Genomic DNA, 25,419 nt, shown 5'->3' with positions numbered 1-25,419 from the left:
CACTCCAGAGACAGACAAGGTTCTTCCATCTTTGGTTCTGGATGGAGTTGCACTACTACAGAGACCCGGTGTGCAATCTGGGTGTCCTCCTGGACTTGCAGCTCCTGCTTGAGTAGCAAGCGAGTGGCAGCTCTGGCTAGGCCTTTGTACACCTTCAAAGGCTGCACCCTGACCTGGACTGGAAAGCCCTGCTAGCTTATGCCCTCGTAACCTGTTTAGACTATTGTAACACACTCTACATGGGGCTGCCCCTGAGGATCATTTGGAAACTTCAACTGGGGCAGAAAGCGGCTGTGCGGGTAGTAAATTGTGCCAGATACATGGCACACCTAATGACACTTCTGCGTGATCTGCATTGGTTATCAGCGTGTTTCTGGGTACAATTCAAGGTGCTAGCGATTACATTTAAAGCCCTACAGAGCTTGGGACCAGCATACCTGAGACTGCCTTTTTCCAACCAGATCTAGTAGAATGGGCATGCTACAGATCCCATTAGCCAAAGTCTATCAGCTGGCAGGGACTAGAACAGAGGTCTCCAACCTCTCTCTGTTGGTGGACTGGAGGAAAAGGGTGGGGGAAGCATTTTACATATGCAAACGGAGCTGCACACACAAACGGGGCGGTGCCAGTGCCAGAGTGACACTCGCTAGCACCGCCCCGTTTTCGCTGTGCGGCGCCCCGTTTTCGCTGTGCGGCGCAGTTTTTACTGCGCAGCGCCCTGCTTTTCACTCTGTAACAGAAAGTCAACACAAATCTAAGAAAACTAACCTAGCTTTATTCGAACAGAGATCTTGGAAAAGCAGTCTTAAAAAAAAGATAAACATATGCATGCCTCTTCATTTCACATTGCAGTAAGATTTGACTCTAGTTTTGCCGTGGTTACTTGAATGAAGAATGCTTCTAATGCCGATTACTTTTCTCCATAGGTGTCAGAGATTATTCTCAATTAGCAGAGCCTAGGCTTAGGTCTAGAAAACTCAATTTGTATTAAAGACAAGATAACTGAACATTCATTCCAATTTTACAATTTTTTTTTAATTGAGAAGGGTTATGATTTCATTCTAAAGTATGTCTACCTTGTAAGCTTATTACAGTCTTAGAAAATTGGTTCCAAGAACTAAGGCAGCCCTTTGACTTTGATATGTTTCTAATTTGTACAGATTGCTTTCATTACAAACATACTATCTTTTGTCTGCAGACATCATTTGTTATATTTTATATAATGGCTTTTATTTTTTTATTAAAAAATATTTTATTTTGGTCATTCTAATAAATTCATCACAAAATTATAATACAGTTGTACATACTTAATCAATAAGCTAATGCTGTATCTGTACATTTTTTTACAAGAAAAGAATATTATATAGTTTATACAATGAAAAGATAACAGTTCCAAAGGCATATGAAAAAGAAAGTAAATGATATCATATGCTCTTGAGAGGAAAAGGTTCCAGGTCCTCGGAGTGAGTGTTTTCAATACTCTTTCCTAGTCATAAAATATAAATTCTTGAGCAATGCCTTAAGTTAGCTCTTACCAATATACATCCTTTATCATATTAAGATTACACTGTCAGAATTCCCCACCAACAATTCTGTCAAAGGAGCTACACTGACATGTCTCTTACATCTAAAATGAATGTTACTTTTCTTCTGCAAGAAACAAACAACCTAAGCATTTGTCAATAACTAGCAGAAGTTACAAATCACAAAAATCAATCCCGCCCAGATCTGTGAAATTAAAAATATATAAACGTTGAATTCATTGCCTACCAGAATAATTCATTTACCATATCTGCCCAGCCAAATTTAACCCTCCTCAGATTTTAATCCCATTATATAGATTGCATGTTGCCATTTCTGAATACATCATAAAATGGTGAAATAATCAGATGCACTTTGAAATTGTTTAAAAACCTGTCCGAAAAGCCGAATTGTATTTACTACTTCAATTGCACCTAGACCAACACTGCACTGTAAATAATGTTTCTCAGATTTTTGGTTTCCCCTTTAAAGAGTGACCGACTGTAATAGTACTTTAACACCCACACAATACAGTGTCAAGTCTTTTTATTGCTTCATGTTTCTGAAAAAAGGATGCAGCAAAGCATCCTTTGCAGTAATCCTTGTAGCAGGATTTAAGTCCAATAGTTTATCAAGGAGATCATAGGCGCTATTAGGAACTCTGTCCCATCCTTTGGGTTCAGGCGGCTTTTGTATAGGTTTTTTTTCTTTACCACCATCTTCATGACCACTTTGTTTTTGATATTGCACGTGCTTTTTGGATGTCTGAAGGGCGGAATCTGGACCATTGCCTATTCCAACTGGTAAAGCAAATTCCTGAGAAGGGTTGATTTGTACATCACCTGCTGAATTGTCAAAGCTGGTAGTTTTCCCCCTCAGCCTTTCACAGAGTTTCTTTAAATCCTGGGCTGGGATTTCTTTGCTACACAGGATTGATTTACCTAAATGAAAGGCACTTGTTAGAATGTTCTTCAGAATGCAGAGCCATTTTCTGCAACATGGTCTAACATTACAACGTAAGTAAAGGTAAAGGTTCCCCCGCACATGCGTGCTAGTTGTTTCCGACTCACATCTGTTAAGCGAATCACTGCAGTTCTTAAATTAGTCACATGGCTGTTAAGTGAATCTGGCTTCCCCATTGACTTGGCTTGTCAGAAGGTCACAAAAGGGGATCACATGACTCCAGGACACTGCAACTGTCATAAATGGGAGTCAGTTTTCAAGCATTCGAATGTGAATCACGTGACCACGGGGATGCTGCAAGTCATAAGTGTGAAAACTGGTCATAAGTCACTTTTCAATGCTGTTGTAACTTCGAACAGTCAGTAAATGAACTGTTGGGAAGTTGAGGACTATCTGTATATATAAATGGACCATGGAATAATACATAGATACTATGTATATTATTTCATTTATTTCATTTCAACAGGACTACAAAAAGTGACTTATGACCAGTTTTCACATTTATGACCGTTGCAGCATCCCCATGGTCAGGCAATCCAAATTCAGATCCTTGGCAACTTGCATGTATTTATGGAAGTTGCACTGTCCCAGGGTCATGTGGTCACCAGTTGTAACCTTCCCAGCCAGCTCCCAACAAACTAACAGGAAGCCAGATTCGCTTAACAACTGCATTATTTATTTAACTGCAGCAATTTACTTAACAACCATAGCAAAAAAGGTGATAAAATGGAGCAAAACCCACTTAACAACTGCCTTGCTTAGCAACAGAAACTTTAGGCTCAGTTGTGGTCATTAGTCAAAGGTTATCTATATTCTAATACTAAATAGTGGTGAAGTTGTAACGTGCCCTAAAATTATTCCCCCGCACATGCGTGCTAGTCGTTTCCGACTAGGGGCCGGTGCTCATCTCCGTTTCAAAGCAGAAGAGCCAGCGCTTGTCTGAGGACGTCTCCGTGGTCATGTGGCCGGCATGACAGGACGCCAAAGGCGCACGGAACGCTGTTACCTTCCCACCGTAGTGGTCCCTATTTTTCTACTTGCATTTTTACGTGCTTTCGAACTGCTAGGTTGGCAGAAGCTGGGACGAGCAACAGGCGCGCTCACTCTGTTACGCGGCACTCGGGATTCGACCCGCCAAACTGCCGACCTTCTGATCGACAAGCTCAGCGTCCTAACCCACTGCCTCCCTACGTATATTGTACACAGCTAAAAATTTTGTATAGCACCGCAAGGCTATAAAAATTAGCAGCAAGCATACAGAACAGAAGATTGCTAAGACAATTCTTACTGAATTCATTGGGAATATCAGTGTATTGCCCCAAACTGAGCCAGTCTCTCTATACGTACATCCTCATCGAGAAGGAGAGGGAGGGAGAAAAAGAGGGACAGAGAAGGAACACATCCCACATGATCATATGTATTTTTGGAAAAAAATAAGTGAAACTGTCAAAATTCTGGGTTGATTGTCCTGCGGATGTTGGTCCCACTGTGCATGACTATGAAGATACAGCAGCCAAGAGTCAACTTAGCCAGACCTCAGCTATGCAATTCATGGCTGCACTCACCTCATCAAGTGGAAGGTCTTGAAACCCCGTTGCTACAAATGAATGTATTGCCTTTCGCAGCCTAAACAAAGCAGCCTGTTTTATTCTGTACCTGACTTACAAGTCAAAGACGTGTAAGTTTTGTTCTCAGTATGGAATTGCCGTCAAATTGTCAAACAGCTGTTTGAAGCGCAAAATATCTTTGAGCTATTTTGCACTACCCTACGAAGGAAGAGGCTGTCTGACCGTTATCCGCCGAGCACCTCTGCTATTAAGAGACGCAGAAGACACCACAAGACATAATAACCAAGAAATATAAACAAAGACTTAACTGACACCATCCCCAGTGAGTCTGTAGTTTTTGCTGTTGCTTTGATGGATATGGGGGGGGGGGGGCGGGGATCTGTAAACTTTTAAATTTGGTGAAAATCTGTTATCCCCAGGTATCTGAAGTGTATTTAAACTGAATACCTGCGGCTCTTCGGACTGCAGCAAAGGCAGCACTGACATTGTGGCTTTCATTTTATCATTTTCACTGTAATGCCAAAGACATATTATGTTTACTGAATTGCTGATTCTGCCTTAATAGGATTTGGTTGACAGATTTAGAAAGATTTTTTCCCCATCGTGATCTTTTATTGTGGCAAGTTGATGTTTTGTTGTTGTTGTTAGCTGCGAAGTCGTGTCTGACTCATCGCGACCCTATGGACAACGTTCCTCCAGGCCTTCCTGTCCTCTACCATCTTCTAGAGTCCATTTAAGCTCACGCCTACTGCTTCAGTGACTCCATCCAGCCACCTCATTCTCTGTCGTCCCCTTCTTCTATTGCCCTCAACCTTTCCCAGCATTAGGCTCTTCTCCAGTGAGTCCTTCCTTCTCATTAGGTGGCCAAAGTATTTGAGTTTTAGCTTCAGGATCTGGCCTTCTAAAGAGCAGTCAGGGTTGATCTCCTCTAGGACTGACCGGTTTGATCGCCTTGCAGTCCAAGGGACTCGCAGGAGTCTTCTCCAGCACCATAGTTCAAAGGCTTCGATTCTTTGGCGCTCAGCCTTTCTTATGGTCCAGCTTTCACTGCCATACATTGCAACTGGGAAGACCATAGCCTTGACTATGCGCACTTTTGTCGACAGGGTGATGTCTCTGCTTTTTAGTGTGCTGTCTAGATTTGCCATGGCTTTCCTTCCCAGGAGCAAGCGTCTTTTAATTTCTTAGTTGATGTTTAGGGCAAAATATTTTGCACAAATCACTTAGGTAACTACACCTAAGCACTGTAGGTAGAATGGAAAATGAGGAATGTCATCCAGGTGAAGCTATCCTGGGAGCTGAAGCCCTTCTGTTGGCAGTCTCTTTTTGGAGAGCACAGGTAGTCCTTGACATGCAACAGTTCCCTCGAAAGTTACAGTGGCACTGGAAAAAAGTGACTTACGACTATTTTCCACACTTATGACCATTGCAGCATCCCCCATGGTCAGCCGATCAAAATCTGGACGCTTGGCAACTGACTCATATTAATGACGGTTGCAGTGTCCTGGGGTCACGTGATTCCCCCCTTTTGTGACCTTCTGACAAGCAAAGTCAATGGGGAAGCCAGATTCACTTAACAACCATAGTTACTAACTTAACAACTGCAGTCATTCACCTAACAACTGCGGGCAAGAAAGGTTGCAAAATGGGGCAAAGTTCACTTAACAAATGTTTCACTTAGCAACAGAAATTTTGGGCTCAATTGTGGACGTAAGTTGAGGTCTACCCTGTACTACTATAGAGAAATGCAGCAAAAAGAGGTCTGGTTACAATTCTGGGAAAGGAGAACGGAAATGAAAGAGGAATACAAATCTGAGGAGGGGCGATTCAGAGCCGGTAACACTGATTAGAATTAACTAGCTACAGGTTGGCTTGCAGCCTTTTTATTTCACAAACTGGATGCCTCTGATTTGATTTGTATGTTTGTTTTCTATGGGATTATTTAGAAGTCTGACATGATTTAAGGAATTTGGTCCTGACGTTTAGATGAATGAATTCCAACGCCGTTTTATCTGAAATTATGTAGAAATCCATGAACATAATCCTAATTATCTACATATAGACAAATAATAATAACGTTAGTTACAAACAGGCTCAAAAAAGAATGACAAAACCTGCGTACCAAATGTTTTAGCAGCTTGAATGGTTTCTCTGGAGCCACGAATAGTCATGATCTGTGCCAAAGCTGTTAAATCATCGCTCGCCTTGTAAAATGGATACCGACCACTCAGCAGAGAGAGAAATATAATTCCTGCAGACCACATGTCAATTGCTGTAATTAGAAACAAGACTTTAGTAACAAAGATTAGATTCCCAGTGTTAAAAAAAATCTGAAGAGTCAAAGCATATTATAGAAAGCATTATTTAATATATTTCAACATAAAGACTGTTGTGTTTCTTTGGCTTTTCATATTTTATAATCTTTCCCAAATTAACTTCAGGAAGAACCAAGCAAGGATGAAGGATCTGCAATAATACCTTATAAATACTCAGTGCAATTTATGAAAAGGGTAAAGCAAGCCGTTGTGGAAAGTTCAATGAAGGAATTAGTTCAAAATTGTATGACAGCAAAATGTTTCTGATAAGCCCGAATTTACGTGACTTTTTTTTTCAAGAGGAAACCTGGGTTCGTCACTATCTGTCCCATTACAGTATATACTAAAAGATATCAAAACATTATTGTTTCAGCAGCAGAAAAGTTTAAAAGAAAAATCTTGTAGAATTCAGATACACTGACTGAAACAGCATCAATCTGGATGGTTTTCTGAGACAGGTGGAAGTAGTATTCATATTTCCAAAATGCTTAAATTCCACATCTGACAGCTTTATTAAATATTTTTCGTCAGTTTGAAACTTTAAAAATCTGCCTGGAAGAATATTATGTTAATTATGCTTGCTCTAAGACAGCATGCTAATGGATATTACATATTCAGAACAAGAGCTTTAAAAAAAATAGCACAAAACTAAATCATTTGAATTTTCTACTTTTTCTCCTTTGTTTAAAATAGAAACAACGTAGTAAATACTTCAGATAAAGATCGTTTCTATCTAAGGTTCTTATTTTAGCTAACAAGTTTTAATAAAAGAACATTTTAATAGTTTTAATAGTTTATTGGATTTAGTAGCTGTTTTAAGTTTGATTTATTGTACCTGTAGTTTGATTAGGGCACTTTGTTAATACTTCTGGTGCTCTGAATCCAGGAGTGCCTGCCCTTGGGGCAACCTGCTGACGTCTTGGGGTTAAATAGAGAGAGAGAAAAAAGAAAATAATAGCATACAATTTGAACATTCAACAACCAAAGTACTTTCTAGATCAGGACTGCTCTACTCACTGAGGGCAAAGGGCCATATGGATACATTAAAAATCTTCATGGGCCACAAAGAGATTATTGGAGTGATGATTGTGTGTCTTGGGAAACAGCGGAAATGCTGGAGCCGCTTGGCAGCGTGTCTTTTGTGATTGCTGTAACTTTACATTTTAAAAAAAAAGTCTGCAGACCACACAAGGCTGCTTGGTGGGCAACATGCTACCTGTATACTATACAGGACTGATCTGGGATGTACTTTTATATGGTAATATTAAAGGATGTCTAGCAGGATAAATAGCATGCTGCGATTGCAACTCCAGAATTCTCTGCCAACACAAATGCTAACTTGGAAGCCCAAAATCTGAACCAATTACACCCACAGGACACCATGTTGTTCTGATATCTTGCTCTCTAGCTACAACATTTTTAAAATTAAACCATATAATTACTTCTCCTGTTATTGGGAATATATACATACACAGCTTACATCTGTTTATACAGTACTCATGAGTAGAATTGCAAAGGATTTGTTTTGTAGTTGTATCGTTTTGGTTCTAGAGAACCTATCTATTTAAACTTATCCTATAGAACCTGGATGCTATTTTTCCTACCGCTCTATGTCTACGATTGTTGTTTTGATACTTGTATGAACTATCTAGCTGATACTAACTAAATCAGTTTATACAGGAAGGAGTAACAAGTAGATAATAAATCTACTTTTCTATGCATTCTATATCTGACATCCTCCCAAATTGACACTGCTATCATGGAAACTGGAAAGGGCTCAAGCCTATGTTGGTGTTGAGAATCCTTGTACTGAAGGTGTACGCCATTATAACATCATGTGGGTGAACTAAGTGTTTGATATTTTTTTCCTACTGTTACACTTCAAGGTTCTAAATGTAGCATGTGCTTGCTAAATCCACTAATTTATCTATAGTTTTAACGCTGCTTGGCAACAGAGTGAGTCCTTTTACTGCATCAATAATGAATTACCTTGAAAGACAAATGGTGCAGACGCTATCTTTTGCGTAACAGTCACAGGCCAAGTGAGTTGGGGTGCTGCTGGCAGCTTTCTTGCCTAAACCATTATTTACAACTGGAGTTGCCTTCTTCTTCACCGACAGTTTCCTAACTGGAATATCCATTATCCTGGGTTGCTTTGTGAGCAGTAAAATAAAAGTTGCATTTTAATGCAAGGCATATTCAAACACAGGAAGAGGTGTACCGATTTCTTTCGTGAGACTTGTAATGGTTAACTGCACTAATGCACAATTATAAATAAAAAAGGGTTAAATATAAAAACTTACTCAAGAAAACATATCAAATTACATGGATTTTTTTTTAAAAAAAAACACCATTACAAATAAAATGCCATCCCTATTCCCTAACTGCTTAGCAGAACTCAACCAGTCTAGGCTTCCAATTTTTATAAATACAGGTATTCCTTGGTTGATGATGGTAATTGGGACCAGAATTAAGCTACGCAGTTGTAAAGCACAGCATCACATGACTGCATCATTCAGTGACAACAATCGTGACAGTCCTTGTCGTATTAACTGAATCCCATCCGGCCATTAGGTGAAGATTCACCCTGATTCAAGCCATTCCTAGCTTGCTCCCGGCCTGTCTTGAGGCTACGCTGCCCCTTGAACCCCATCCATCCATGTTCCCCTCACCTCTTCCCTTCTGGCTATCCTACAAAGTGCCACTAGGACGAAAGTACTGCCCTGGACCTTTACTAATCAAGGCCAGCCACCATGACCCCCAGTCTATAACTCAGCTCCAGCACCATTAGCACTGCTACCACCGCAAAGTACTGCCACAAACCCCACGCTGCAGCCAGTTCCCCAGTGCAAAGCCTCCCATTGCCCCAACCACTTAGTTGGTTTGCCACAGGGCAATAGGGCTGGCAGAGGTGGTGGAGTACACAGCAGAGATGGGAGGGGGAGACAAGACAGGTGGGAGACGTTAAAGCACCCCTGTGCCACCTAACGCTCAATATTGATCACATGACCAAAGAGAAACTGCAATGGATGTAGTTTTGGGGACTAGACAGAAATACCATTTGTTCAAGACCGCTGTAACTTTGGTCACTGAATGAATGAAAATGAATGAATGGTGGTTGACCAAAGACAAACTCTTCCTCTCAACATGTTCCTCTGTGATAAGAATACTTACTTTAACTGTGGAACGGGCTTGAAATGCTGAGCTTCGCACATTGAAATTTCTCTCCCCAAAAACCGAACGCTGAACAGAATGACAGTCTGGATCCTCCTGTGATGTCAAGAAAGGACAATGAGGATTCTCTCTCTAATGCAGCATTCACAGCAGTGCAGCCTTTAAGTTAATGAGCAAATACTGAAAGAACTGTATTTATCAATTATCCTGTTTTTACTCCGGGGCTCATGACAGAATACATTGTGCTCCATCCTCCGATTTTTCAACATTTTTCCCTGTGAGACAGTAGAAAATTCGCATGGTTTTGAAACTGGAAGAAGAAACATGAATAAACCTGTGCTTTATTGATGACATTATCCTTAAAGCCAAAAATGTGAAGGATCTGCAAGATCTGGTAACACACATCAAGGAGCACAGTAAAAAATAGGGCTAAAATTAAATATAAACCTCAAACTAACAACAGCACGCAGAACAAACCTTACAATGAACAATGAAGGTACTGAACGATGGGTATCTTTTGCCTTTTAGGATCCACCATCAACAATAAAGGAAGAAGCATCATGAAACACACCACAGCCTAGCATTTGGTACAGCAGTCACAAAGGTTTTGGAAAAAGGTCTTATTCAAATACCACGATGCCTCTATACCTACAAAGATCAAAATTGTACAAGCTATGGCAGTGGTCCCCAACCTTTCTGGCATTCTGGGCTTATGGGGGGAGAGGATGGTTCTAGGCAGGTGGCGGGCGAGAGCACAGCTCCATTTGCACAAGCAGCGGGCACATGCGCCTGCCACCTGCCCAAATCGAGCTGCGTGTGCGCTCACCCACTGCTCGCGCAAATGGAGTTGCGTGTGCTCACCTGCCACTTCCGCGGCTTGGTTCTGAACGGGCTAAGGCCCAGTATTGGGCTGCAGCTCAGGGAGTTGGGGACCCCTGAGCTAACGGTACTCATGCAACACTCTACGAAAGCGAAAGTTAGACTCTGAAGAGGCAAGACGAAACCAGTATTGATGCCTTTGAGCATTAACATTGAAGACGACTTCTGAAAAACCATGGAGAGCCAAGAAAAGAAACAAATCCATAACTGAACAAGTCAACCCAAAGAGGCACAAAAGACCAGGCTCAAATTATCTTACTTTGGATACATTATGTGAAAATCTAGATCTCTGAAGAAAACCCTCAAGCTGGGAAAGGCAACGGAAAGAGAAGAAAATGCCAGCAATAATGTAGCTAGAGTCAGTTATAGTGGTGAGGAACCAGCTAAGGTCAGGTCATCGTGAAAAGTATGCGACCGGATTACATATAATCAACCCATCGATCAATCTGTGAGACACTGAGAAGCTGCTTGGGTCAAAGTTTCCCAGTAAGCTGCTGGGATTGAGGTGGTTCAGAACCTGGGTCTCTCCAGTACCAGTATAACAACCACTACACCATAGGTGAGATAGGAACTTGGCTTCCAAGTCCACATTAGATTGATCCTATGTTGCCACCCCATATTCATTCAGTGTAATGCTTCGAGTAGTTACAGCTTAATACAAAGAGGTATATAATGGAACAGACGCAGATTTTTTTTTTATTCCGTAGTAACCAAACTGGAACCCATTAATACACAATACTCTCATATGAATATTATGTAAGCATAAATATTTCAGAGTAATAAAATCCGGTTTTCTGTGATATCAGATACCGATTTCCACCCCCCCCCCCAATGTTTCATATAAATACAAAAACTCTGAAACAGAATGACATATTATTCTGGTGTTATATCTCCCCCTGTTGGATAAAGTTACTTATTAAATACATCCAGCCAGCAAAATTACGAGGAAAGGAACTAGAACCTTTCTTTTGTGTCCTTGTTTAATCTGGGTTTGTGAAACGGAAGAAAGCCGCTTATTAGCTGTTTTTGTAGCTGACTGATGAATGAGCTGCCTTGATGGTGGGGAAGCAATTTGGCTTCCCAGAGTTATCAAAGGTTTGTTGCAAGCAGAACCTCTTTGCTGGGTCTCGGATGGTATGACTTTGAGAAGTTCCACTTTTGTCTCAGGAGTTCCTTGTGCCAAGCCAAAGTCAACCAATGCATATCTAAAGACAATTAAAAATACAAACAGTTAATGATAATACTCACTTTTCTTGTAAAAGAATCTAACAACTTCTTCCTTCACCCTCCGGGTGAGATTCAAGGTGCTGGTAATGACCTATAAAGCCCTAAATGGCTTGGGTCCGGGATATCTGAGGGAACACCTGCTGCCAGCATCAAGCTCCCTTCGTCCAGTGCGCTCCCACAGGGAGGGCCTTCTCAGGGTGCCGCCGGTAAGATTGCCGGCGGGTAACGCCCAGGGGTAGGGCCTTCTCAGTGGGCGCGACTGCCCTTTGGAACCAGCTGCCCGTGGAGCTGAGGACTGCCCCCGACCTCCGTTCATTCCACCGGGACCTGAAGACCTGGCCCAGGCTGAGAATTTTAATTTTAATTGGGGGTTTTACTCTTTCAGGGACTCTTATAATCTTTTTAATTGTTTTTTAATTTTTGTATTTCTTGTTTTAATTCCCTGTAAACTGCCCTGAGTCCTTCGGGAAAGGGTGGTATACAAATCCAATTAAATTAATTAATTAATTAATTAATTAATTAATAATATTATTCAGATATTGAAAGCACATACCCGTGTTTCCGCAAAAATAAGACCGGATCTTATATTAATTTTTACTTCAAAAGACGCATTGGGGCTTATTTTCTGGTTAAGGCTTATATTCAGGGAAATACGGTACTCAATATGTCTGTCTGGCTGACGATCTTAATTGAGGCTTATTTTGGGGGTGGGGTTTATATTACAAGCACCCTGAAAAATCATGCTAGGGCTTATTTTCCGGTTGGGTCTTATTTTCGGGGAAACACTGTATATAAAATTTGTACCATATTACGTTTAATATCCGTATTTAATAACAGAATGAGAATAACCTACTGAAAAACTGTATGCAAAAAACATGTCTGTTAAATGTGGCAAAATTGATTTGGAAATTTACCAGTTTACCAAACTGGCAGGCCACGAGGTTCAATACATCTCCTCCCATCTACCATAAATACTAGATTTTTCTTGACCTTATCATGACATTCGTGACCCAATTATTTTTTACTAAATACATGATTAATTTACTAGATTTAATATACCATATAAGAACATGGTAGGTTAGACTTACTGTTGCAGTTGCCTGTTGTAGAGAAAATTACTGGGCTTGACATCACGGTGAATGATACCAAAGTGATGAATGCGCTTCAAAGCTTTCAAGAGGTTAAATGTGTAGTTTCTTACTTCGTCAAATGAGAGAGAATCCAAGATGTCCTGTACAAATGTTGTAATAAGTTAAGCGTGCATTAACTTGCAATCAAACTCTCTTAATTCTTTTAATAAAAAGGAATTTAGGACTCACCGAAAATGATTCATGTTCCAGATAAGGCATAACGATTACCACGTGATCATTTTTTCTAAAACAATATTTAACTCCCATGACGTTATCTTGCCCCCTACCAAAAGGGGAAAATAAAGAGAACAATAGCCTTGTTAGCATGTTTCCACTGAGCTTTTCTAAACAAATACTTCATTATTCTTTAAGGAAAACCATTTCACACTAACAGCTTTCCATTGATGAAATCCAGAAAACAAGTTTATCAAAATGGCTGATGTCATTTTTCAAAACTACTTTTGTAATTCTAAGGACATTCAAAATCATGAAGCGAGATCCAAATTTAAGTTACACAATAAAGATGATTTAAAATATTCACATCTATGCGCACACACACACAAAATATCTTCCATGGGCTAGATATAATGCCCTAAAATATGCCTAGCAAAAAAAAAATGATGCATTGTGGTGCCATCACTTAAATTGATTTTGCAGCAATTTACACACACACACAGACACACACACATATATGGTAAAGGTAAAAGTTCCCCCACAGATGCGTGCTAGTCGTTTCCAACTCTAGGGGCCGGTGCTCATCTCCGTTTCAAAGCCGAAGAGCCAGCGCTTGTCCAAGGACGTCTCTGTGGTCATGTGCCCAGTATATATATATATATATATATATATATATATATATATATATATATATATATATATAAAATATGTATCGGAAGGTCGGCAGTTTGGCGGGTCGAATCCCGAGTGCCGCGTAACAGAGTGAGCGCCTGTTACTTGTCCCAGCTTCTGCCAACCTAGAAGTTCAAAAGCATGTAAATATGCAAGTAGAAAAATAGGGACCACTATGGTGGAAAGGTAAAAGCGTTCCATGCGCCTTTGGCGTCCAGTCATGCCGGCCACATGACCACAGAGACGTCCTCAGACAAGCACTGGCTCTTCTGCTTTGAAACGGAGATGAGCACCGGCCCCTAGTCGGAAACGACTAGCACGCATGTGCGGGGGAATAATTTTAGGGCACATTACAACTTCACCACTATTCAGTATTAGAATATAGATAACCTTTGACTAATGACCACAATTGAGCCTAAAGTTTCTGTTGCTAAGCAAGGCAGTTGTTAAGTGGGTTTTGCTCCATTTTATCACCTTTTTTTGCTATGGTTAAGTAAATTGCTGCAGTTAAATAAATAATGCAGTTGTTAAGAGAATCTGGCTTCCTGTTAGTTTGTTGGGAGCTGGGTGGAAAGGTTACAACTGGTGACCACATGACCCTGGGACAGTGCAACTTCCATAAATACATGCAAGTTGCCAAGGATCTGAATTTGGATTGCGTGACCATGGGGATGCTGCAACGGTCGTAAATGTGAAAACTGGTCATAAGTCACTTTTTGTAGTCCTGTTGAAATGAAATAAATGAAATAATATATATAGTATCTATGTATTATTCCACGGTCCATTTATACATACAGATAGTCCTCGACTTCCCAACAGTTCATTTACTGACTGTTCGAAGTTACAACAGCATTGAAAAGTGACTTATGACCAGTTTTCACACTTATGACTTGCAGCATCCCCGTGGTCACGTGATTTACATTTGGATGCTTGAAAACTGACTCTCATTTATGACGGTTGCAGTGTCCTGGAGTCATGTGATCCCCTTTTGTGACCTTCTGACAAGCCAAGTCAATGGGGAAGCCAGATTCACTTAACAGCCATGTGACTAATTTAAGAATTGCAGTGATTCGCTTAACAAATGTGGAAAGAAAAGTTGTAAATCAAGAACGCACTTAACAAATTTCTCACTTAGCAACATAAATTTTGGCCTCAGCTGTGGCCGTAAGTTGAGGACTACCTGTAAATATAAATATATTATATATTTATATAATATATTATATATATATATCTGTGTGTGTGTGAGAGAGAGAGAGACAATGGAATGTTAAATGGCAGTAAAAAAGGTGGTAGAAGTGAGTTTCTTTTCCTCTATAAAAAGCATAAATCAAAGTAATTTAAATGCCAAGAAGTCCATTGCGAGTCTTGTGGAAATGTAAGATCTTTGTATACATCTACGTCCACACATACCCTGCTATTATAAGACACTGAAGTTCAGCAGCAATTCGTACAGGATGACTGGTAGGAATCAAGTGTTTCAAAGCTACTTTTTCTTCATGGCCTCCTCGTACCTGGCCTGTTGCCAAGTAAACAGAACTAAATGTTCCTACAAAAAATAATATAGATATATTACATAGCAAAAATTTAGTAGTTTCCAGTTGTGAATAGTAGTCAATTTTGTTTTTCTATAAACTTTTTCTTTCTCTAAACCACCAGATCCCCATCCAAAGCTTTTTGGATCTTTGCATAAGTATTTTAAACTTTATTGTTTTTTTTTAAAGTACTGTGCAATTGCAAGAACATGAGCCCTGTCATTGTGATACATAGTTCAGATGAACTTTTAAGAAGGAAGCTTATATTCACTGGGCTGCAGCTGTACACTTGGATTTTTAAAAATAGCTGGTGATCCTCAAAAAATTGTTGCTTGTTCTTTGTTTTTTGAGCTTCTCCAAACTTATGGATTTATATGTCTTCAAAGTATGGGGATAGAGAATATATTCTATACTGCCCAGAAAAGGGCATATTAGATTTTTATTTTTTGACAAAAGATTTAATCACATTGGCTTTTTGTATCAAAAATAAACAAAAGAGAGAAGATCAGCCCAACACCATATCCACCAAATTCATTCCCTCTGAGGTTTGGAAAAGAAATCACCCACCTTAATTCATTTGTCTTCCCAAAATAAAGGTAGATTATCAATTGCAGATACTTATAATACCTTTGCAGATTTACAACTATACCTCTATAGCAGGAGTGTCAAACTCAATTTCATTGAGGGCCGTATCAGCATTGCGGTTGCCCTCAAGGGGCCGGGTGGGTATGGCCAGGGTGGGCGTGGCCTACTGGGTGGGCATGGCCAGCTCTACATCGGTCACATCAAGGGTGCCTATGGGGGCCTGGGCAGGAGTGGGACAGATCTGAGGGTCTCTGGCAGAAGGAGGGTCTCTGGGCCAGGGCCAAGGCAGTGGGGGCCGTTCCCTCACTGTTTCCAGGATGGCTTCGCGGGCCACATGAAACCACTTCGCGGGCCGGATCTGGCCCCCGGGCCTTGTGTTTGACATGTCTGCTCTATAGGAATCTTACCATTTTGCAAAGTTTAAGGTTCCGAATACACTTTTAATACTCTAATTCAGACAAGATTGGTTACTAATTTAAACAATTTCCATTTTTTAAAATCTGCTCTGAGTTAGTGTATTGAAAAAAATAGTTACTTGAAATAATATTTTTCTTTTCTTTTTCCTTTAATGACATTTTCTCCCTTCTTTAAAATCCTTCCACCTAATTTGAAGCTGTTTCAGCCACACAACCTGTGCCTGTGATACTATCGTAGAGCTACTTCCTTGTTCTTCAAAGAGGTTTCTAACCTATCAGAGTTAAGAAAAAAAGCACTACTAAAGAAAATGAATGGACAAGTCCTAAGCAAGTTACTATTGACTTGCCATGCTCCTGAATAATGTCAAAATAACGGCAAGCATGAAGTTGGATATCTCCCAACTATGTATACAGAGCCCACTTATGACCACAAATGGGATCAGGATATCCATTGTAAACAAGGCGGTTTTTAAGTGAGTTGCACCCAATGTTTTGCCAACCTTTCCCCCCCCACCACCACCACCACGGTAAAACAATCACTGCAGTTATTAAGTGAATCACATGATCATCAAGTGAATCCCCATTGACTCTGCTTGTTAGAAGCCAGCTGGGAAGGTTGCAAATGGCGATCACGTGACCTGAGATGCTGCAGCTTTGGAACTACATGCCAGTCACCGAGTGCTTGAATTTTGATCATGTGTCCATGGGGATGTTGCAATGGTTTTAAGTCTGAGGACAGTTGTAAGTCACTCTTTTCAGTGCTGCTGTAAGTTTGAATAGTCAGTAAGGAGCCTTGGTGGCGCAGTGGGCTAATGCCTCCTTAAGTAACACCAGCTACCTGCAATTAGTGCAGGTTCGAGTCCCACCAGGCTCAAGGTTGACTCAGCCTTCCATCCTTCCGAGGTAGGTAAAATGAGGACCCAGATTGTTGGGGGCAATTAAGCTGACTTTGTAATAATGCCGCTTGGGGTGTGTGTGAAAGCCCTAATAAGCAGGTATATACATAGAATGAAGGCTACTGCTAAGCTTGTAAGCCGCCCTGAGTCTTCGGAGAAGGGCGGGATATAAATGGAATTAAAATAAAAAAAATAAAAAAAATAAACCAAACCACTGTAAGATGAGGACTACCTGTATTGTTCCAGAGCACAAATCAGCCTTACAATGGTCACCTACAAACCTAATTATAGCTTTGAAATGGGAAATCTGCTACTGGCTAGTTCCACTGGAACTCACAGAGGTACATACTTTTCTTCTCCATAAAGGGAAGTTCTTGAATAAGGTCCTCCACTTAAAAGCATAATAAAGCCTGTTTATCACAGTCATTAAGTTATGATAGTCATAAAGCATGTTACTCGTGAGACTGACCTGATTTTATTATCTTTTTTTTTGCGAGTCGTTAAGCTAATGCCATGGTCATTAAACAAGCCAGTGGGTTTGTTATATGGGACAGTTTCCATGAAAACTGAAAGTTTTCACCAAAAGTGTCATAAAATGAGGTCATACGATCACAGAATGGGGCAAACTGCTGTAAATGCAGGCTATTATGCACCCTAAGCAACTGGTCATAAGTCAAGGGCTACTAGCATCTTGAATAACCAGTTTCTATCTTAGCCTTTTTAAAGACTTTTGGTGGCAGTGGGGATTATCATTGCAGTCTTGCAGGCTTCCATCTATAACCTGAAGAAACACTGTTTACTGTTTAGCAATGCTATATCTAAGAGCCAAGAGACCTACTGCAATTGCAAGTAAAATGTAAAGCAGTTCCCAGAGGAAAATGTCTAGATAGATTCTCAATCATCCAGGCCATGGTTGTACCAAAGGTGCCTTTTCAAAAGCAATTGGACTTGTTTTTCCTTGAAGACGTTTCACTTCTCATCAAAGAAGCTTCTTCAGCTTCTTGAATGAGAAGTAAAACATCTTCAAGGAAAAAACAAGCCCAGTTGCCTTTGAAAAAGCACCTCTGGGATTCCCAGAGGAAAAAGAAGACAGAAGAAGAATCCGAACTATGACACAAGAAAAAAATTGAGTTAACTCTTTCCTACCTACTATTCATTGTAGGATGGAAATGCTAAGAGAACCTATCTACCAGGCAAACTAACAATATGTAGGGGTGGTTAAGAAGCTTACTTGTAGAGCAACACGGCCAAATTAAATTCTCCCTGTATTCCAAAGCACTGATTAAGTCTTTTTCCCCTGTTGTTTAAATTTTTAAAATTAGAGACATTGTCTATAAGGTTTCAGATAATCCAGTCTGTAGTTTAACCAAGCAGGCAAAATTACTAAACTCTGAAATAATGTATATAAAAAGGGCTCTAGAAAATTTGGATATTTGATCTATAGTCCTCTTAACTTTGATTTTCAAAAAGCTTTAAATCATATTCACCTTCACCAATTTTCCCTTTGATTCTGAACACATTTGAAAGCTGAGGTACTGCTTGATAAAGCTTTTCAATATCTGTAAGTGCTCCTATGGAGAAAATTTTAAAATAAGTCATTTTAGAAACTGAAATCATTATCCCTTACACTTTTACATAATGTTTGCAATGTAATGATTTAATAGTGACATTTAAAGCACCAAGTGCTGTCCTTTAAAGAGAGCTAGGAAATCTGCAGCCCAAATGCAGCTGCTTACGATTTCAAAAAATTTTTTTAAAAAAACTTACATAATAAATAGTACCGTAATCAAAATAAAAAAATTAAAACCTCTACGTAATAAACAGTAATAAGACAAATGACACTAAACATCACCTCCAGTTTACAACATGCTGAAAGCTGATACTGAAGTATGGCTAACGCCCCCCCAAATTTTTATTGAGATATTTTATATGGCCATATTAAACAGATAACTGCATTGTGAACTATCAATTTACAAAAAAAAGCCCCAGTATTAAAAAAAACTATGACCAAAGTTAAAAATAATGCAACTCAGAGAAGAAAAATTGAGGCACACAAAAGCAATTCCACAAAATAAATGAACACACACTTAACTCCACTAATGTCTGGTGATAGAGAGTTGCAACCCAAAGCATTTTACACTCAACTTTTCCCCACCACACTAGAACCAACCTTGGATAAATGGAGAATCACTACAAAATAGTTCCTTGTATTCAACTCCCTCCAAAGATGGCCCAACAGAATACCATGATTGATGGTACTGAAAGCCACTCAAGAGATCAAGGAGGGCGAGGCAGGATCAATCCTACACATCCTGAGCCCTACACATACCTTCCACAAGTGCAACTAACGCTATCTTGATGCTATAGTATGTCTGAAATCTGACTGAAAAGTCCCAAATAATCAGTAATTATTATTTTCAGATAAAATCACAAAAGTGGACTATAACCCAAAACTTTCCAGGAAGCTTGAGGAAATTAAATTCAATTCAGAAAAATTAAAGTTGTGGCTTTTCATGTTTCTATCACTAGATGGCACAGCAGTGATGTTGTATTTATTTTCTGTATATGTGTAATGGAACCCGAGTTGGTAGCTATATTAAACAACTATCAAGCAGGAAGAAAAGGAAAAGAGATTGAATAGCTAAGATGCTGTGTTTGGAGTCATAGTTTAAGCCTTTCCTGGACTGTTTTATCAGAAGTTTCAACTCTTGCTATTGATGTCATTACTGTCCTGGCAGTTTTTTCCTGCCTGGAGTTGCAAAGTAGTAACAACTTCTACATAAACATATAATTGGTTACTTACCAGCCCTTCTACAGTTCCAAGAAGTTTCATGTATTCTAGCTATATTTATAACTAGTTATATTTATAAATAAATTCCATATATTAAGCCTAAGCCAAATAAACATCTCATGACTTAGACTATGGCTTAGACTGATGTGCAAATCCAGCTTCTGTATTTTTAATCAATTATTTACGGAAAGCAAGTTGTTCTGAAATGTTAAATAAACCAGTAAATTAAAAATTATGTTATTCTTGAAATATTCAACTGTATTCTTCTAAACCCCAGACCAGTTTTCGATCTCTGTAAAATTTATATCAATTCCTGGTATGTCTATGGAGATTCACAATCACCCAGGTCACAGTTGTCACAAAGGTGCTTTTCAAAAAGCAACTGGACTTGGGGTTTTTAAAAACATTTTGCTTCTCGTCCAAAAAGCTTCTTCAAGTTCTGAACTGAATGGTGGGGAATACAGGTAGTCCTTGAGGTACGAACCTAATGGAGCCTGCCCATTAGGCTCGTAAGTCAAAAAATTTGTCAAATGGCTCAGATTCAATTTTAGAAATTTTTGAAATAAATTCATTAATAGAATCAAATGGATCGAATCTCGAGTGCCACGTAACAGAGTGAGCGCCTGTTACTCGTCCCAGCTTCTGCCAACCTAGCAGTTCGAAAGCACGTAAAAATGCAAGTAGAAAAATAGGGACCACTACGGTGGGAAGGTAACAGCGTTCCGTGCGCCTTTGGCGTCTAGTCATGCCGGCCACATGACCACGGAGACATCCTCGGACAAGCGCTGGCTCTTCGGCTTTGAAACGGAGATGAGCACCAGCCCCTAGAGTCGGAAACGACTAGCACGCATGTGCGGGGGAACCTTTACCTTTTACCTTACAGAAGGTCAGCTTGCAACAGTAACAGAGATGGAAGAGACCTTGAGGTCATCTAGTCTAACCCACTGCTCTCACAAGAGAGTATTTCTGATAAATGCCTATCCAATTTCTTCTTAAAAGTTTTCAGTGATGGGGCACCCACAACTTCTAGAGGCAATTTAAATTTAAAACCTACAAACTACATTAACATATGCAAATCTCCAAAATAAAAGCACTTTTTAGAATGCTTTGTGCTTTTCCAAAGCATTATAGAGTAACAACAACAACAAAAAAATTAAAAACTTAACAGAAGCAATTCTAGCACTCCAGTCCAGGCAGCAGCAGATCCTCCACCAGCACCCAAAAACCAAAAACTAACTGGTGCAGGTTGCAAAAATCACCAGCTCGTTTGGCCATGTGACCAGGGACAAAAAAGAATTTCAAATAAAAAAAAACCTGCTGACTTCAGGAAATTGCATTTGTAACCCAGACAGCCCAGGCAAGTCACAGTGTTAAAAATGGCTGCCATTGCAACAGTGACTGAACCCAAGCCACATGGCTACAGAAGCCTCTTTTTGGTCATAGTTTTGAATTCCTAATGTAAGTATCCTTTCTGAATGTGAAAAGGATGTGAAAACTCACTAAATGAACTTTCCTACCTGGGGGATTACCTTAGAACAGGAGTGTCAAACTCAATTTCATTGAGGGCCGCATCAGCATTGCGGTTGCCCTCAAGGGGCTGGGTGGGTATGGCCAGGGTGGGCGTGGCCTAATGGGTGGGCGTGGCTAGAGTGCATATGGCCTACTGGGTGGGCGTGGCCAGCTCTACATCGTTTGCATCAAGGGTGCCTATGGGGGCCTGGGCAGGAGTGGGACAGATCTGAGGGTCTCTGGCAGAAGGAGGGTCTCTGGGTCAGGGCCAAGGCAGTGGGGGCCGTTCCCTCACTGTTTCCAGGATGGCTTCGTGGGCCACATGAACCACTTTGCGGGCCGGATCCGGCCCCCGGGCCTTGTGTTTGACATGTCTGCCTTAGAAGTATTTATGTTCTTTACAGTCATCTGGTTAGTTCTGAGTTAGCTCTCTGAGGGTCCTTGGGAGATTATCAGTTATCTCAGGATTACCTGAATCAGAGTGTAAATGGGTGGGAACCTTTTTGGAACTGCTGAACTGTGTTGCAGACAGGAGATAAGTGGTATTGTATTCCTCTCCCTCTGTGGACAGAGGGCTATTCAATTTTAACACAGATGGCCTCTCTGACCCCTTTTTCAAATCAGTGGTCCTCTCTATCCAGAATTTTTCTGCCTTTCAAAAGAGTAACCTTTGTCTTTCAAATGCAGATATACTGCTGAATCTTATCCTGATAGGTTTGTTCTCCTATGCTGTGCTATGCCTTTCTGAAGTGATGTGTTGATTCCCCAAGGTCCAGATCTGCACATCTCACTGCACTATATTGCATATACTACATTGCTCAGCTTGTGTTTGGGTGTTTTATCTTTGAGGTGGACGAGCTTCTGCCTTACATGTATTCTTGGGTTTAAAGTGTGCAGGTATGTTGTATTAGTTGAAAATCCTCCTGTACTCCCTTCACAGGAATTCCACCTACTCATTGGTATAGGTATGTGAATGACACTTGGGTTAAGATTAAAACATAGGAAGCAGAAGCTATCACCAAACATATCAACTCTCAGGTACCTTAAGTTCACATGGGAAGATATTAAGGAAAATAGTCTGGCTTTCCTGGACTAAGTCGTAACATTAAGGAAGACAGAAACCTGAAGACTGAAGCATACAGAAGACCCACACACAGAGATCAGTGTTACATTTTGATTCTCACCACATACTGGTGAGCACAAAATGGGAGTGATCAGAATTCTACCTCACCAGGCTGAAGGTTTGCCTACCAGCAAAGGGGGAACAGAAAAAGAACTAAAACACATCAAGGAACCCTTCAGAACTTAGGCCTTCATCAAATCTAGAAAAAGATCCAGCAGAAGCTCCTCCATAACAAAGAAGAGAACCACAAACGAAGCAACACTGTCATTCCATATTTTACAGGAATATCTGAAAACCTCAGGAGTATTTTCAACCAACAAAACATACATGACAATGAAGTCAGAACTGAAGAAGCTTCTTGGAGAAGAAGCGAAACATTTTCAAGGAAAAAACTAAGAAAGTCCAACTGCCTTTTGAAAAGCATCTTTGGGTACTATGAAAATTGAAGAGTCATTTGTGGAGTGTTCAAAAGCTAATCAAGATTCCAAAAGGAGAAGCATAAATGTTCAGGAAAATGATAATGAGAAGTTTTTAGACTACTGTTAAATATACATACCTTTCTTGTTGCTCTCATGTTTTTTAAATGAGTTTTCGGCATTCAAGGGAGGTTGTTCATCTAGATGAATTGCCTCCATGACCAACTATTTGAAAGGAAACAAATAATACAGAATGAAATATTTTCAAAGTAATGTCTGAGGCTTCCTAAGAGTTAACAGAATCACTTAAACAAGCTTCTTCTTGTTTTCCCTAAATAAGTCTGGGAAATGGGTGTGCATATGTGGAGCCTATACTAAACACAGGCCAGGGGACTTTTTTGTTGTTTTTATTTTTATCCCACCTTTATTACTTTTTAATTCAATGAGGCGAACATACCTAATACTCCTTCCTCCTATTTTCCCCAGAAAACAACCTCATGAGGTAAGTTGGGCTGAGAGAATGACTGGCCCAAAGGCACCCAACCTTTTATTCCAAAAGCAAGACTCGAACTCAGTCTCCTGGTTTCTAGTCTTGTGCCTTCACCACTACACCAAACATGCTCCCTTTGTGTAATATAATTTGATCCTGGATACTGGAAGTCCTTAGGTGTCTAGTGAGGCTGTTCAGCAGTGGTGTAGCTTTATTTAAAACCGAACTGCGCTATAAAGAAAGAAAATTAATACATTGGACCACGTTTTAGTACACAACAAAATCAAGAGTGCTGCATAAAAACAAAAAAATCTTCTGGTAATGCAAAATTCCCCGATTTGATTAACTGCATCAGCTTTTTCCATCTAGACTAGTATACCGAACAAACATCTCCCAGAATACCCAGCCACACACGTTCCCTACAACAAAGACCTCTCGATTTTGGGTGTAAAACACAACGAAATACTCTACGATGGGAGAATGAAGCCATGTCCCAGCCAGGAAGCCCCAGACCCCAATTACAGGCCCCGCAGAATTCATTTTTTTCAGCCTCGAGGAAAGGATGTCATTCTTTTAACTCCTTACTGGGCTGTTTCCTTCCTTGTTCTTCTCGCCCTCTAAAACACGCGCGACTCCTCGGCTTAGTGGCGTGAAAGTGGGCTCTCCAACTGTAACGATCCAGCCGATTTCCCTTGCAGGATCCCGCATCTCCCGTGGCGTGTTTTTTTTTTTTTACCGTGTACAACAACCACCGGCGGCGACACGCGAGCCGCCCTTTCCGAGAACTTCCAATTCCCCCATTTGTACCTAGCGCCAAGCGCGTGGTTGGCAGCTGAAAAGGCGAAAAGAGGCCGGCCCGTGAGGACGAGACCTGGGGTGGGGGGGAAGGGGGGGAAAAGAGAGGATACACGTGACAAGGGGCAGATGCTGGCTGGCTGAACTGGTGCTGTCACTCAGACGACGTCTTGGGGAGAGGCGGGAAGTTACTCTACACGCAAGAGGGCGAAAGAGGAGAGGAGGGATAGAAGCCGCGTCCCTTTCCTTCCGCTGGGTTAAGGGCGGGAAAGGGGAGGAGGCTGGTTTCTGTTTTGTTTTGTTTTGGTCTCAGTATTTTAAAACCTGACCTCTGCCGGCAATGGCAGAAGAAACGTATTGAGGGGGGGGGGGGGACAGGTTTGTTTTTTTTAATGCTAAAGTGTTGAGACATTTAAAGCAACTTTCTTGGATTGGGTTGGGTTTAGTGGGCAGAGCGAAGGCAGGTGGGAGGCTTGATCTTATTATTCTTAGAATTCCTGGAAGCTAAATCACCTACATTCAATTGAAAAGGTCTTGGTATTTAGAAAAAAAAGAAAAAAAGGATGGGTCTGGAAGTAGTGTGCTCATTTCTAGAGAGTTCACACATGAGTTGTTTGACATGCTAAGCTTGTAAGCCGCCCTGAGTCTTCGGAGAAGGGCGGGATATAAATGGAATTTAAATAAATAAATAAATAAATATACTTCAGTGGCTAAGTTCACCTTGTTTTACACATCGTGCTTGCTTGTTTCCAATCTTAATATATGAATGAGTGCAGTATTTTCCAAACTTGGCAGCTTTTAAGATGTCTGGACTTCAACTCCCAGCATTCCCCATCCAGTATTCTGGCTGGGGAATGCTGGGAGTTGAAGTCCAGACATCTTAAAAGCTGCCAAGTTTGGAAAACCCAGGCTTGGTGCAGTGTGCAAATCTACTCCCTGGGACTGGGATATAAGATGGCAGCATTTACCTTGTTAAAATATGCAATGTGTGACCCCTTCCCCACAAATTTTGGGTTAGGTCACAGGTCTGCAACCTGCGGCTCCTAGTCCTCTGCCATGTGCAGTCCAAAAAAAAAAAGTGGGACTAAAAAAGTTCAACCAATCAATTCAAATATGCAGGGTAGGTGCATATCTCGCCTTGGCTCCACTCTTCAGTCAAACCCTGTTCTGCACATGCGTGCATGTACGTACATGCGCACACATTTTTTGCGGCTCCCAGTTTTTCCTTTTGTGAGGGAACCGG

General features: G+C 40.6%; 1 protein-coding gene across 1 annotated transcript; it reads right to left on the bottom strand.

Moving 5' to 3' along the window:
- Positions 1–757: 757 nt before the first annotated feature.
- On the bottom strand, positions 758–24,226 carry CDC7 (cell division cycle 7). Its single transcript, XM_083357949.1, has 12 exons — positions 23,967–24,226; positions 23,032–23,116; positions 18,540–18,623; positions 15,034–15,169; positions 12,967–13,060; positions 12,736–12,878; positions 11,382–11,625; positions 9,542–9,637; positions 8,357–8,520; positions 7,203–7,285; positions 6,175–6,324; positions 758–2,462 (listed from the first exon to the last, which is right to left on the bottom strand). The coding sequence occupies exons 1-12, from the start codon at positions 24,087–24,089 to the stop codon at positions 2,068–2,070; spliced, it is 1,797 nt and encodes a 598-aa protein (XP_083214075.1). The 5' UTR covers positions 24,090–24,226; the 3' UTR covers positions 758–2,067.
- Positions 24,227–25,419: the final 1,193 nt, after the last annotated feature.

Source organism: Vipera ursinii, assembly GCF_947247035.1.
Source record: "Vipera ursinii genome assembly, chromosome: 3".
Lineage (NCBI taxonomy): Eukaryota > Metazoa > Chordata > Lepidosauria > Squamata > Viperidae > Vipera > Vipera ursinii.
Note: the sequence above shows the minus strand (reverse complement) of the source record. Positions and strands in the feature narration are given on the sequence as shown.